We start from the raw sequence: 14,511 nt of genomic DNA on the forward strand, positions 1-14,511 counted from the left end.
ACAAGGTCAGCATGGGGCAGGCTCTCATCTGGGGCCCTTTCGAATTTGCTCACCTGGGTGGCCAGGTCTTAGTAGCTTCATTTGCAGGCGAGGAAACAGGCCCACGGGCCTAACGACAAAGCAACTCCATCCTCTTGCTAAAGTGACACGCGCACCGTCAACCGCAGACGCGGCCGTCCCGTCCCCTACAGAGGGAGACGAGCCTTTGTCACAGCACCTCTAAGACTCAGACAACACAAAGCCATTTTCTTTTCTTGATTGACTTTTAAATTGAAAAAAATAAATCAATAGAGCTGAGTATCCTAAGCTTCAGAAGTCGATAACTTTTTGAGTTACAACAGTTCTATCGACATGGGAAGCCACAGACCCCAGGGTGGGGAGGGCGCGTTGTTCCCAAAGCAAATGAAATGGCCCAGCAGTGAGATCCAGCTTTATCCAGAGAGGGAGTCTCCCCAAGCAAGTAAGGAAGCCTGGGGAGTCGGGGTACAGAGAAGGGCCTGCATGGCTGAGAGGAGGTTCATTGGAGGCAGAAAGAGGGCCGAGGGGCCCTAGCGGCCCAGTGGGTAGTGTCGGCCGGCCCACCGAAGGGTCACAGGTTCAATTCCCGGTCAAGGGCATGTACCTGGGTTGCAGGTTCAATCTCCAGCCCCAGTCGGGGAGCATGCGAGAGGCAACCAATTGATGTGTGTCTCTCACATCGATGTTTTATCTCCTCTCTCTCACCCCCTTCCTCCTTCCCTCCCTCCCTTCCACTCCCGCCACTCACTGTGTTCACACTATTTTCAAAATGACAATTTTAAAAGCTGCTTTGCGTTGGATTAAGTACCACGTCTGACCCGGTAACCTGTTCTAGCCCAGCGTGGAGGGGCAAGTCCTCAGGTGCCCTGCGCCCCGCCTCCTGGAGCTCTGGTCCCAGGAGGAACCCCCTCCACTGACCTTGCCGGTGCGCCGCCTCCCCCAGGCAGTCCTCTGGGCTCTCACACACAGCTGGCTAACTCCTCCCAGTCCTGACCACACCTCCCGGGCAGGACTTCCCTGCCAGGTGCTGCTTCCTGGCCTTGACAACGGGTCTAAAAAACCATCTGTGCAGTGAGTAGTTTAATGTCTGAGCATCTTGTTAGAATGCAAGCTCAGCCCCGCCGGGGGTGCTCAGTTCGTTGGGTGTTGTCCTGGTCACCAAAAGGTTGCCGGTTTGGTTCCCGGTCAGAGCACACATTTGGGTTTTGGGCTGGATCTCCAGTAGGGGCCGTGCAGGAGGCAGCCCATCGATGTTTCTGTCTCTCTCTCCCTCTCCCTCTCCCGTTTTTTAAATACTTTTGGTGTTGTATGTGTGTGTGTGTGAGAGAGAGAGAGAGAGAGAGATCGAGTTGTTACACTTAGTTACGCATTTATTGGCTGCTTCTTGTGTGTGCCCTGACCAGAGATCGAACCCACAACCTCGGTGTGTCAGGTTGTTGATGCTCTAACCACTTAGACACCCAGCCAGGGCTGCTTTTGGAATATTCTGAGCCCACTGCTGCCCCAGGGTCCTTGTCCCTGCTGCTTCCTTTCTGTGAGACTCTTTTTTATTTTTTTAAAAATATATCTTTATTGATTTCAGAGAGAGGAAGGAGAGGGACAGAAACATCAATGATGAGAGAGTCATCGATAGGCTGCCTTCTGCAGGCCCCGGACTGGGGATCAAGCCTGCATCCCCAAGCATGTGCCCTGACCGGGAATCGAACCCCGATCTCCTGGATCCTAGGTCGAGGCCCAACCGCTGAGCCACGCCGGCCGGGCTCTGTGAGACTCTTGTCCAGCATCAGGCAGGTGGCGCCTGCCTTTCCCCAGGTCTCTGCTCACAGTGTGGCCTCTTATCACCGAGGCCAGGACACCAGCCCCCTCGCAGCCCTGCCCCTTCCCGGGCTGTGTTCCCTTTTTGGCTCCCACCTCACAGCACCTGCGTCGTCCGTCATCTCTGTCCCCCAGCTGCGGAGAAACGCCCAGAACAGGGAGCCCAGGTGCTCCCTGTAGAGCCCCAGGGCGGGCCTGCGCCCGCACGCAGTAGGTGCTCAATGCGTGTTGAGCGCCGAGTGAATGTCGTCGCCCAGCCCCGGGGGCCCCTCACCTCCCGCTCCGCTGGGTCCCTCCCTGCAGGTGCCCAGGGTGTCGTCGCCCGGAGTGTTTCCCTGACAACTGCGGGGACCGCGGCTTCCACTTGCCGGGGACTGAGAAATAATCATGTTGTTCAACGCGGCTTATTAAGAGGCTCTCGGTTAATGAAAAACCCTGTTTGGTTTTCTCGCGGTCCGATTGTGATGCAGATCCGCCCCGCGCGCAGCTGGTCTGCTCTTTGTCTCAGGGCCCATCTGGCTTCTGGCTTCTTCTCGGGGAGGCAGCTTCTAGGAGGGATTCCTTAAGGCTGCAGCCTTATCCTCTTTAAATTTTACTGAATTTATTGGGGTGACACTGGTTAATAAAATGATACAGGTTTCAGGCGTCCGGTTCTGTGATACAGCATCTGTCCACGGTACGAGTCGGGTCCCCTTCCGTCACCCTCGATCCCCCCGTGCCCCCCTCTATCTGCCCCACTCCCCCCTTCCCTCTGGCAATCGCAGTGCTGTTGTTTGTGTCTATGAGTTTTTTTTGGTTTTGTTTTTTTGCTTAATCTTGTTCCCTTTTTCACCCTTCCCGCCACCCTCTCCCTGACAGCTGTCAGTCTGTTCTCGGTACCTATGAGCCTGTTTCGTTTCTGTTTTGTGTGATCATTTATTTTGTTCATTAGATTCCACATATCAGTGAAACCCTATGGTGTTTGTTTCTCTCTGGCTGGCTTATTTCACGTTACGCTCTGTGTCCATCCCCGCTGTTGCGAAAGGTGAGATTTCCCTTTTTTTAAAAATTAATCCTTACCTGAGGATATTTTTTCCATTGATTTTTATTTATTTATTATTTATTTATTTTTAAAAATATATCTTTATTGATTTCAGAGAGAGGAAAGGAGAGGGAGAGAGAGAGAGACAGAAACATCAATGATGAGAGAGTCATTGATCGAGCCCGCAACCCGGGCCTGTGCCCTGACCAGGAATCGAACCCCGATCGCCTGGATCCTAGGTCGACGCTCAACCGCTGAGCCCCGCCAGCCGGGCTTCCATTGATTTTTAGAGAGAGTGGAAGGGAGGGAGGGAGGAGAGAGAAGCATGGATGTGAGGGAGACACATCGATTGTTTGCCTCCTGCACTCATGAGTCAGAGATCAAACCTACAACTCAGGTCTGTGCCCTTGACTGGAATCGAACCCTCAACCCCTTGGTGTGCGGGCCGAGGCTCTAACCACTGGGCTCCACCAGCCGTGGCCGAAGGTGCCTTTTGCTCGTGCCCTTTGGTGGCAGGATGTCTGCAGCCCTGTCCCCGAAATGTGCTTGGCACCTGCACACACTTCCGCGCGTGATCTCGCCCTCCGGTCCCCGCACCAGGCTGCCACCCCCAGTAAACTCCCATCACACCTGGGCCAGTCCGGAAGGGCTCTAGGGTGGCCGGTCTGGGACTCTCTGGTCCCCCGAGGGGACGTTTGGGACATTTCTTGGAGCTCCTTTGTTTTCTGATCACTCCGTCGTCGGTCACTTCTGTCCCTCCAGGGTCACACTCTTCAGCTGCTCTGTCTCGGTCTCTCTTCGTGAAGCTGGTCCCCTCTTATTCTGATAAACATTGGTCACCAGCTGCACATAAATCTTTTTCCAAATGTTACCCATTCAAGCACTAAACATAACAGCCCTGGGTGGTGCTGCTCCCTGGTTGGAGCATCTGCCTGCGCACCGAAGGGTCGCGGGTTCGATTCCGATCAAGGGCACGTACCTGGTTTGCAGGTTCGATCTGCAGCCCCGGTCAGGCCTGCGCGGGAGGCAATCGATGTTTCTCTCTCTCTCTCCCCCTGTCTCCCTCCCTTCCATTCTTTCTAAAAATCAATAAAAAATACCCTCAGGTGAAGATTTAAAAAAAAAAAGGGGGTGGGGTGGGAGTGGCGTAGGTTTACCCAGTGTGGGTGAGAGCTGGTTGCTAAACATTTAGGATCTTTGCCACCGACAGTCATTATTAAAAATTAAATTATGTAAACTTACCATTAAAGAAAATATATCAGAACAAAAGTGACAAATAGTTGAAATGCATCACTTCCTAATTATTTGGCTACGTTTCGCTGTTATCTGTGTCCTTGAGATTATGTTCATTTTATCTGCATGGTAGAGATGTGGCAACGTGCCCCCCGATCACTCCCAGCTCCCGGTCGGGGACGGCCCCGTGGAGCCTGAAATCACATGGTGGGAAATTTATCCCACTTCCACTTCCATTTCCCACACGCTTAGGATGTCAGGGGGCCGTCTTCTCCTGTGGAAGTCTTGGCGTATAGATCCTTAAACACTAAATATCACCCTTTGTCATTTAAAAAAAAAAAAATCTTTATTGATTTCAGAGAGAGGAAGGGAGAGGGAGAGATAGAAACATCAATAATGAAAGAGACATTGATCGGCTGCCTCCTGCGCACCCCCGGCTGGGAATCGAGCCCGCAACCCGGGCCTGTGCCCTGACTGGGAATTGAACCCCGATCGCCTGGATCCTAGGTCAACACTCAACCGCTGAGCCACGCCCGGCTGGGCTCCCTTTGTCATTTTAAAGCTCAATGCTACCTAACTCCAACTTGAAGATGCTTCTAATACGAGCAACACCTGGCTTTCACTGAGCCCCGGCCTCGCTCCAGCTTGTCACTCAGCATCACGTCCTCAAGGTTCACCGCAGCATTGTAGCATACGGCAGCGGGTCCCTGGTTTTCAGACTGAATGACACTCTGTGCAGGCCAGGCTGCTCCGTCACAGGGCCCCCTCTTGCTGTGGCCCGTGCGTCCTGCAGAATGATCTGGAAACCCGCAGATTCTGTTACCTCTGCTCTTCCCGCCTCTGCCTTCCGGCCGCCTGGGTTTCATGAAACTCCCGTCTGCACAGGCGTGGTCTAGGGCTTCCCTTCGTGGGGTGAAACCATCGTGGGCCAGCGGGAGGTGTATCCGTGCAGGGACCCGCGGCCTTTGCGGTGGAGTAACGGGGGTCAGAGGGCACAGGCACAGGAGGGTGCGGGAGGGTCTGTCCGCAGGGCAGATGCGGGCTCGCCCCCCACCCAGCCTGCGGCTGGCCTAGTCCTTGATGGTTTGCAGCCGGTCTCGTTTCTTGCCCCGTATCTGGAGGAACTCTGGGTTTGGGCGAAGACGGGAGCCCGCGGGGTGAATGAATGAGCCGAGGAGCCTGGAGGAGTATGTGACATGGCGGTGAGGTGACCTGTGATTGTACCCACACAGGAATTAAAACAGCCTGCCCTGGCTGGTGTGGCTCAGTGGTTAGAGCGTCGGTCTGCACACCAGAGGGTCGTGGGTTCGATTCCTGCCCCCATTGCGGTTTGTGTGGGAGGCGACCCGTCGATGTGTCTCTCTCTCCTCTCTCTCCTCTCCTTCCCCGCCCCTTCCGCTCTCTCTAAAAATCAATGGAAAAAATATCCTCATTCCTTGGGTGAAGATTAAAAAAACAAAAACAAATACAGGCCTGCGAACAAAGCTTCCCAGCTAAAAAAATCTCATAGAAGCGACGTCAGTAATAACCACAGCCCCTGGAGGAAGAATTGCTATTTTTTTTTTTTTAAACCAAACCCTGAACATCGTGACAGGGGAAAATCGCCAGCTAAGATACATCTGTAATTATTCTGTAAATGGCAGACGGCTGTTTTCACAGGCTCCTTGGCCGGCTCCCCGTGTGCGACTCATCCCAAACACCCCTGAAGAGAAAAGATAACATTATCGTTGTCAGATCTCAGCAGTAGCTTACTGAACACCCCTAAGATGGCACACAGCTAATTTCCTATCAGCCTCATATTTTAAAGCCTAACTGAGCCACACAGGTGATGAATTTCTGGTCCGATTTCAAAACTGTCTCGCAGTGTGAGATGCCAGCTCTGAGTGGCAGGACCCCGTTGGCCTGAGGCCTCGCGAATCCCTCAGTTAGTTGCATCCCAGTTCCACTCCGTTCAGAGCTGGTTGGATAAATGAGATAGATCCGCGTTGTCAGTGATTGTAAAAATGAAATTTCCAGTTTTGTAAACCGCCCGGGAGCAGGCAAACCCGCAGACACCAGACAGCCACATGCTCTGGACGCGCCTCCTCTGAGAACCGCCCTGGACCCCCCAACACTAGGCCGCATCCCTGGGCCCACACAGGGCACCGCTTTCCCCCTCTTCCCTCCTCTCCAGCCTCTAGTCCTTGCTGTCTTAATTCAGGGAAACCAGCCTGGTTTTATTATTATTATTATTTTTACTTTTAAAATATGTTTTTATTGATTTTTAGAAAGAGGCCTAGCCGGGCGTGGCTCAGCGGTTGAGCATCGACCTAGGATCCAGGAGATCGGGGTTCGATTCCCGGTCAGGGCACATGCCCGGGTTGTGGGCTAGGCAGCCGATCAATGACTCTCTCATCATTGATGTTTCTATCTCTCTCTCTCCCCCTCCTTTCCTCTCTCTAAAATCAATAAAGATATGTTTAAAAAAAAAAAAAAAAAGTGGGAGAGGGAGAGAGAGAGAGAAACACTGATCAGCTGCTTCCTGCATGGAGATCAAACCCGCAATCCAGGCTGTGCCCTGACCAGGAATCGAATTGGAGACCTGGTGCATGGGACTGTGCTCGACCACTGAGACACATGGGTCCGGCAACCAGCCTGGTTTTATTGGGCCGAGGGGACTCGGAGATAAATCAGGCCCTTTCTTTGGCATGCTGGGGCATGCGCTCTGATGGTGAGACAAGCAGACACCAGGGCGATTGTAGCCCAGTGTGCAATGGAAGGGTGCAGGGGATCTTAGGGGTGCAGGGTTGTGAAAACCCAGAGCTTCTAACGCAGCTGTAGCAGCTGCAGTGTAGGGAAGGTGTGGACCGTGGATGGCTCCAGAAAAACCCCAGAGAGGAAGGGCTGGCTCCAGTGGGGGCAGGTGGCTTGCATGGGAGATGGGGCTAGGGGGTGGGCAGACTGCCCAGGAGGGTGGTGTAGCCTCACTGCAGGTGAGAAATTTCACCCCCTAACTGGTTAGACCTTCTATTTTTTATTTTTTCTGATCCTCCCTTTTCCACTGACTTTTAGAGACAGTGGAAGGGAGGGAGGGAGAGAGAGACACACACTTCGATTGGTTGTCTCCCTCAGGTGGGCCGGGGATCGAACCTGCAACCCAGATGCATGCCCTTGACTGGGAATCGAACCTGTGACCCTTCAGTCCTCAGGCCAATACTCTAACCACTGAGCCACACCAGCCAAGGCTGCTAGAACATTTTAATTCATGAAACCCACTTAGATGCCCTTTGCATTGGAAAGGGAGCACCAGGGAAAGGAGAAGTGGGGTGGGGTGGGAAGCCCACCCACCGTGAGGCTTTTTCCGGGGTTCTTTGAGATGGCACAGTGCTTGTCCATTTTGGTGCTCGGTAAACCTTAGTTGCTGGAAAGAGAGAATATCGACTTTTTGCATTTCCTGTGAATCTCACCTCTACTTCAGACGGTCAGACGGTGGGGCTGGTTGCCATGCAGAGTTTTATCCATGTCTGGCTCAGCACCTCTGTAACCAGCACTCAGAATGTGGGGAGTAAATGCAGGAACTGAGCTTGGATACGTTCACCCCAGGGTGAGGGGACAACGGAAAGTTGACACAGTACAACTCCGGGTAGTATGTCAGCCTCCCTCCCACAGAGGAAACCAAAGCAGAGCAACGGGGAATGGGGTCATGTGGACCCGAGAAACTTTCAGATTCCGAAGTTCACACTACACCACCATGGGACCTCTGCAAATGTTGCTCCCTTTGGGAAAAACGGGGGTTATATAAAGGAATTCTATTTGTCCATTTTTGCTTTTGTTGCCTGTAGTTTTGTGTAGATATATCAAATTTTGTGTATCCATTTATGCGTTGATGGTCGTTTGGGTTGGTTCTACCTTTTTACTCTTGTGAGGTGGTGCTGCTATGATCATGTGTGTTTATGGATTTGTTTGAATTCCTGTTTTCAAATATTTTGTACATATGCCTAGTTGTGGAATTGCTGGGTCCCCCTTATTTTTGAAATGTACTTTTTGATGGGTATAGAATTTTATATTGACATGTTTTTCTTTCCAAAGACGTCTCTCCATCATCTTTTGCCTCTATTGGTCTGGCAAGAAGTCTGCCGTAATTTCCCCTTTGTTCCTCTGGATGTAACCTGCTAGTGTTCCCTGGATGCTGAAGACAATTTCTCTGTCTTTGTTTTTCAGCAGTTTGAATATGATAGTTTGGGCTTAGTTTGGGTTTTTTGCCATTACTCCGCTTGGTGTTTTCTTACTTTCTCAGATTTGTCAAGTCTACTGGTGAGACCATCGAAGGCATTTTTCACCTTTGCTTGTATGTTTTCCATTTCTAGTATTTGCATTTGATTATGCCCCATGGTTTCTGTATTTCTGCCCAAATTACCCATTAACATATTCATCTTAGTTCTTTAGAATTTCTAATCTGAAAATGTCCTGCTTGCCTGCCTTCCTTGGTCGCATTATCTTTTGAGGCTGTGTCTGTTTCTTTCTACTTTATTCATACATCTCAAAATGCTTGTTGAAAGGTGGATGGTAGAAAGGGAGGCAGGCCCTGGCTGGGTAGCTCAGTGGGTTAGAGCGTAGTCCCGATACGCCAAGGTTGTGGGTTCGATCCCCAGTCAGGGCACACACAAGAAGCGACCAATGATGCATGAATAGGTGGAACAGCAAATCCATGGTTTTCTCTCTCTCAAAATCAGTAAATTAAAAAATTTTTATAATTGAAATGTATGGGGTGGGGAATAAATTTCAAAAACTGTCTCAATTCGTCTTTCTCTCTCTCTAATGTTCTGGGGATTCATCTTGAAGCCTGTTTTCCAGAGTGACTTTCACTTTTACGCTTCATGTCCCCTGCTCGCCCTGTGCTTCCCGTCTGGCATGCCCTCACCTTCCTAATAAAATATTCATAGATCGCAGTGGGGTGGGCAGTCTGACTGGTCCCATGTGAGGCGTGAGTTCCCCACGCTGCTTAGAACACCTCATGCATGTTCCTGTAACCCCATAGGTGAGCCCAGAGCCCGGTGCAATAAGTCTGATAGATGAGTTAATGAACAAGGCTTAGTCGGACCAGTTAAGAGTAATCGCTCCCGTCACGCTGTGTTACAGTAGCCGTGTATGGGTCTGTCTCCTCCGCAAATTTATGAGCTGCTAAAGGAGGGACTTGTCTTATTTGGTCTGCAGTTGCTATGGGGACTGTAAGCTTTCAGTATGTAATATTAAATGAGCCAATAAATCAAGGATGGGCCCCATGGCACGTTTAGGGGGAGGGGCGGAAAGGTGCTGAATTCTGTGCCATGACCAGGGCCAGCTGTTTTCAGTCCCTGTCCTCTGAGTCATGACCCTTTGAGAATCACGTAGCGGCACCTCTGCAAAGCAATTTGCAGGCGGCTTTCTTAGTGAAATCTGTGGAATGGCTGATTCGTGGTAACACAAGCAAAGGATTGATTCGTCTCAGAAAGGTTGACTTTTATGGGGATTGATGTTTTTGCAGTGGTTTTCAATTTGGCCAAGAAAGATAGATTGCCCTCAACTTGCATTAGGAAGTGCCTTCAGCCATGTTCTGTTGGACAAGCTCCACACTTTCTTCAGACGGCTGTATTTTGTCTTGGAGGCATGCAGTCGGGAAGAGCAAACTATCTTTTTCCCCCCCTGTTTCATCTCAGTGGGGTTCCTCCACTGGGACCTGGGTTTTCACAGAAACACACTTACCGAGTGTGGCCCTAACGTGCCCTCTTACAAGGAAAGTGCTCACCTGAGCTCAGCCGACCCCAGGGAGCAACATCTTCACCTGCAGTCTGCAGGGGGCTCTTCTCTGCAGACCAAGCAACACTTACTCATTAGATCTGAACCCCCCCAGTATAGTGTTCATTGATTTCCACCAAGAATATAGTAAGATGTCTTCCAATGTCATTTGCCAGAGTTTCTTTCCAATTTTTTTTTCATCTTCCGTATCATTATAACGTTCATTCTTATTTCTCTGTCCATGTTTTTGGAGATTTTCCAATTTTTCATATATTTAGGTTGCAATCTCCTTTGCATTTCTGGCATCTATATGCTCTCCCCACATATTCCTCTTTGCTCTTTTGTGGGGATGAAATTTGACAGTTGTCTAGGCTCTGGTACCAGCTTTCCAGCATAGATCTCAATTATTATTATTATTATTATTTTTGGTTAATCTTCACCCGAGGATATTTTTTCCATTGGTTTTTAGAGAGAGTGGAAGGGAGAGAGAGAGAGAGGGAGAGAGAGAGAAACATTGATGTGAAAGAGACACACCGATTGGTTGCCTCCTGCACCGGGCCGGAGATGGAACTTGCAGCCCAGGTGCCTGCCCTGGGCTGGGAATCAAACCCGAGGCCCTTGGATGCGTCCACCAAAGATCTAACCACTGAGCACACCAGCCAGGGCCAGATCTTAGTTCTCAACATAACTTGCAACGGGGGTCATGGGCATGAAGTGGGTGACTTGGGAGGCTGGGGGAAGGGGAATAGTAGACATTGGAGTTGGGCCTGTTGGAAATAACTTAGCTTTTATTTAAATATAAATGGTTTTTCATCAGTTTTGGAATATATATTGAAATATACTGGAATATTCCCAAGGGCCATTATGGTGTGAAAAAGAAAAAAAGAGAGAGAGAGAGAAGACTAAGCGAGACAAAAAAATTGGGTTCAATCTTCATTTCCTCTTCGAAACAGCACGTAAGTCACCGCAGAGCAGAAACTTCTGATGGCTCCCCCTCAGCAGGAGAGGCTGAAAAACGTCCTAAAGGAACCAAATGCTGCGAATCGCTTTTTGGCCCAGGCTTTGGATCCTTTAAAGGTTGCTTTAGACGCGATCACCCCCAAAGCCGTTTTTAATTTTATAATTCTAGCATTTTAATGTCTAACATGTTAGTTATTTTTATGGTGTTTAGAAAGGGTGACGCGATGATCAAAGATGATAACTCACCCAAAAGAAAAAGATAGATTTTAGGATCCCAGTTTAAACCTCCTGACGTTTGGAGATCTCAGGAGGTCAGTGGTGGTTAATGACAAAGGGAACGTCTAGTGTTGTCATCTTTGAGAGCAAAATACCAGAGATGCAAACCCTCTGGAGGCTGGGCTGGGACAATTTGCTTTGCATATGTAGGTGGGAGAAACGCTTAGGAATTAGCCCACACGCAGAGCAGGAGGATGGCTCAGGACTTAAAGACCTTTTATCCCAGAAGGAGCTGGGGGCCTGGGTGACCTGGCCCTGGGAGAAGTGGGGGGGGGGGGGGGCTGCCCAGAGACATGGCAGTTCCACGTTGCTGCGGGGAATAGAAATTAGGAGCCATGAGCACAAGGGGCATTTTGAGTCATCCAAAGGGAAACTTTATCCACCAGAGCCCACAATCCAGTGCTTTGTGGGGCAGCTGACTCTTTTTCTTGGTTTCGCATTTATTACTATTGTTTATTTATTTTATTATTATTATTTTTTTGTTAATCTTCACCTGAGGATATCTCTCCCACTGATTTTTAGAGAGAGTGGAAGGGAGGGAAGGAGGGAGGGGAAGAGAGAGAGAGGGAGAGAAACATGGATGTGAGAGAGACACATGGATTGGGTGCCTCCCGCATAGGACCCAACTGGGGCCCAGGATCAAACCTGCAGCCCGGGTACCTGCCCTTGACCAGGAATCGAACCTGTGACCCTTTGGTGCATGGGCCAGCACTCTAACCACTGGGCCACACTGGCCAGGGCACATTTATTTATTTTTAATTAAATTTACTGGTGTGACATTGGGCGATAAAATGACATAGGTTTCAAGTGTACGATTCTATGGTACGTTGTGTGTATATTGCATTGTGTGCCCACCACCCGCGGTCACATCTCCCCTCACCGTATGTGTGACCCCTTTCTTCCTTCGCTACTGACTCTTTTATCCTAGAAACGTCCAGTCTGAGACGAGAGTGTTGATGGAACGGTGGCCATGTGTCCGATGGCGCACTTGGGTATCTCTGGAGCGAAATTTATGAGAGCAGACAGTCGCCTTAGAATGAAACATCAAGTTGGAACAAATTGAGGTTCCGAAACTCAATTAAAAGCATGGCAAACATTTTCAGCAGGTCTCCAATAAAATGGCACACAGTGGGGGATGTCTGTCTAACAGAGGCGGGCGTCCAGGTCTCCGAGGCTAAGACCAAGGTTCTGATTTCTAATGACAAGAGGTAACTGACTGTGGAGACATAAAGCTCCCAGGGCCGTATTCTCTGCAGTAACAACGTAATGATGACTTTGGATCCCCTGGGTCTCAACACACAGCAGGTGCTGTTCTCAGAGAACTGCGTGGACGGTCTTTCTCCTTTGCCAGCGGGAATGGGGTTCTTGGGGCGCGTCTGGAATGAACATTTCCGGAGGCCCCCAGGGGAGGATGAGATGTGAGATGTGGTAAAAAGCTTTATTTGTGTGGAATTATACCCCTCAGTGGGCAACGTCCCATTTCCCTTAATCCAGTCCTGGAAGAAGAGCTGTTGGGGAGCCAGCAGAGCTGGAAGCAAAGCCAGTGTCCAGAGTCCCCTTTCCATGGTGGAGCCGGGGCCGGGGCAGCATCAGGCTCGTTCCAGTCCGTTAGTCCCTTGTGCGTGGGGTCCACAGGCTGTGGGCCATCTGGGCCGTGAGAGCCCCGCAAGCCAGGAGTCAGGCATGAGCAGCAAGAGAACCAAGAGGGCAGGAGAGCCAGCGGGCAGGGGCTCCTTTGCTCAGTAGCTGAAGCATCTCGGATCTTCCCTGGCTTCCAGTGCCCCCCCCCCCTACTCTGGCCCGTGTCCTGCTCCCGGGTGTGACTGACAGGTGTGTCACCCAGACCTCACTGGGCGTGCGTCTGCTCGGCCTTCCCTGTGCTCCTCTCCAGTGAACTGATAACTGGCTCAAATACAACGATACCAGCACCGCAACCCACGTGTCTCTGTGTTTCAGGTTGGGCTTCCCAATGATGGTCGTCTCCTGCACGGTCGGGATGTGCTACCTGCTGGTCGTGCATGTCGTGATGGGGTGGAATTGATAGAAACACCACCTGCAGACCGGGGACCCTGAGCCGCCCGCCACCCACATCCAGAGAACACGCCCCCAGGACCACCCTTGTGAGAAGAAAGGTGCTTACGTGGGGTGCCGTGGAGCGTAGACATCTGGCACCCACGTTCCCCAGACTCCCCTGCAGGAAGCATGTATAGTTCATGACTCTTCCTGCTACGCTCTAAGAAAAGACACAAATGCCAGAATGCACCCCAAACGGCTTGGCTGTTCAGGCGTCCCTTCCCCTGAGGCTGCCTGCGGTGTTTCTTCCTGTAGTCACTTTTCATGTAGCATAGTCAGCGCTCAGACTGTGCACCCTCCAGAGACACGCTCGTCCTGGGAGAGGCGTGCGGTTTGTAAGGAAGCATTTTGTGTATTAAAAAAAAATAAACTTTCTCTTGGCAAAAGGTCTTAGAATTTGTTCACCTGGTCATTTTTTTTTTTTTTTTTTTAGTAGTTTAGATTATGTAAAATTGCATTTTGTGCCTATATTGCACTCTGGAGTTTTCATGTCATCGATGAAAAGTCTGGAAATTTGCCTCGGCCGGAGCGGCTCCATTGGTTAAGCATCGCCTTGTGCACCGAAAGGTTGCTGGTTGGATTCCCGATCAAGGCACATACCTGGGTTGTGGGTTCAATCCCCAGGCTGGGCACGTAGGGAAGGCAGCTGATTGATGTTTCTCTCTCCCTGCTTCCCTCTCTCTAAGCATGTCCTTGAGTGAGGATTGAAATAATAATAATTATAGTAATAATAGCCTAGAAATTTGACTTAAAGAAGGTCATCAGGCCCTGGCTGGTATGCTCAGTGGTTAGAGTGTTGGCCTGTGCACCAAAGGGTTGCAGGTTTGATCCCTGGTCAGGGTTGGGGCGTGTGAAGGAGGCAACCAATCGATGTCCCTCTTTCACATCAATGTTTCTCTCTCCCTCCCCCTCCCTCCTACTCTCTCTAAAAATCAATGGAAAAAATTCCCTCCAGAGAAGGCAGGGTGGGCTACTTCCCTCAATTGCACAGCAGTGTGGTCGGTGCACTCAGGTGCCGGCCCCGCAGACTCCGGAAACATTTGTTAAATGCGGTGTTTTGCGCATCAGGAGAGCTGAGGCAGGAGCAGAGCCGGGGGCAGGAGGGCCGGGCCTGGTGCTTCAGCCCAGGTCGCGTCTGCTCTGCCTCGTCGGGCCCTGGCTCTGCCCGGACTCGGGACCTGGTCTTCATTTCCGTCTCCGCGCAGGCTACCTGGGCACGAAGATACTTCCTGGGACCTCTGCTTTTCTCTTGCTGCTTTTAAGGTTCTTTCTCTATCTTTAACCTTTGGCATTTTAATGGTGATGTGTCTTGCTGTGGGCCTCTGTGGGTTCCTTTTGTTTGGGACCCTCTGTGCTTCCTG

The 14,511-nt window shown here is 50.7% G+C and overlaps 1 protein-coding gene across 2 annotated transcripts in view; it reads left to right on the forward strand.

The window, feature by feature from the left end:
- The window catches only part of OCA2 (OCA2 melanosomal transmembrane protein), a 65,397-nt gene extending 52,233 nt beyond the window's left edge, over positions 1–13,164 (forward strand). For both annotated transcript variants that reach the window (XM_016200712.2, XM_087829214.1), the window contains one exon: positions 13,034–13,164. In XM_016200712.2, coding sequence (XP_016056198.2) covers positions 13,034–13,118 — 85 coding nt within the window. In that variant the 3' untranslated portion in view covers positions 13,119–13,164. The remainder of the gene's footprint in view (positions 1–13,033) is intronic.
- Positions 13,165–14,511: the final 1,347 nt, after the last annotated feature.

Source organism: Miniopterus natalensis, chromosome 22 (assembly GCF_054644295.1).
Source record: "Miniopterus natalensis isolate mMinNat1 chromosome 22, mMinNat1.hap1, whole genome shotgun sequence".
NCBI lineage: Eukaryota > Metazoa > Chordata > Mammalia > Chiroptera > Miniopteridae > Miniopterus > Miniopterus natalensis.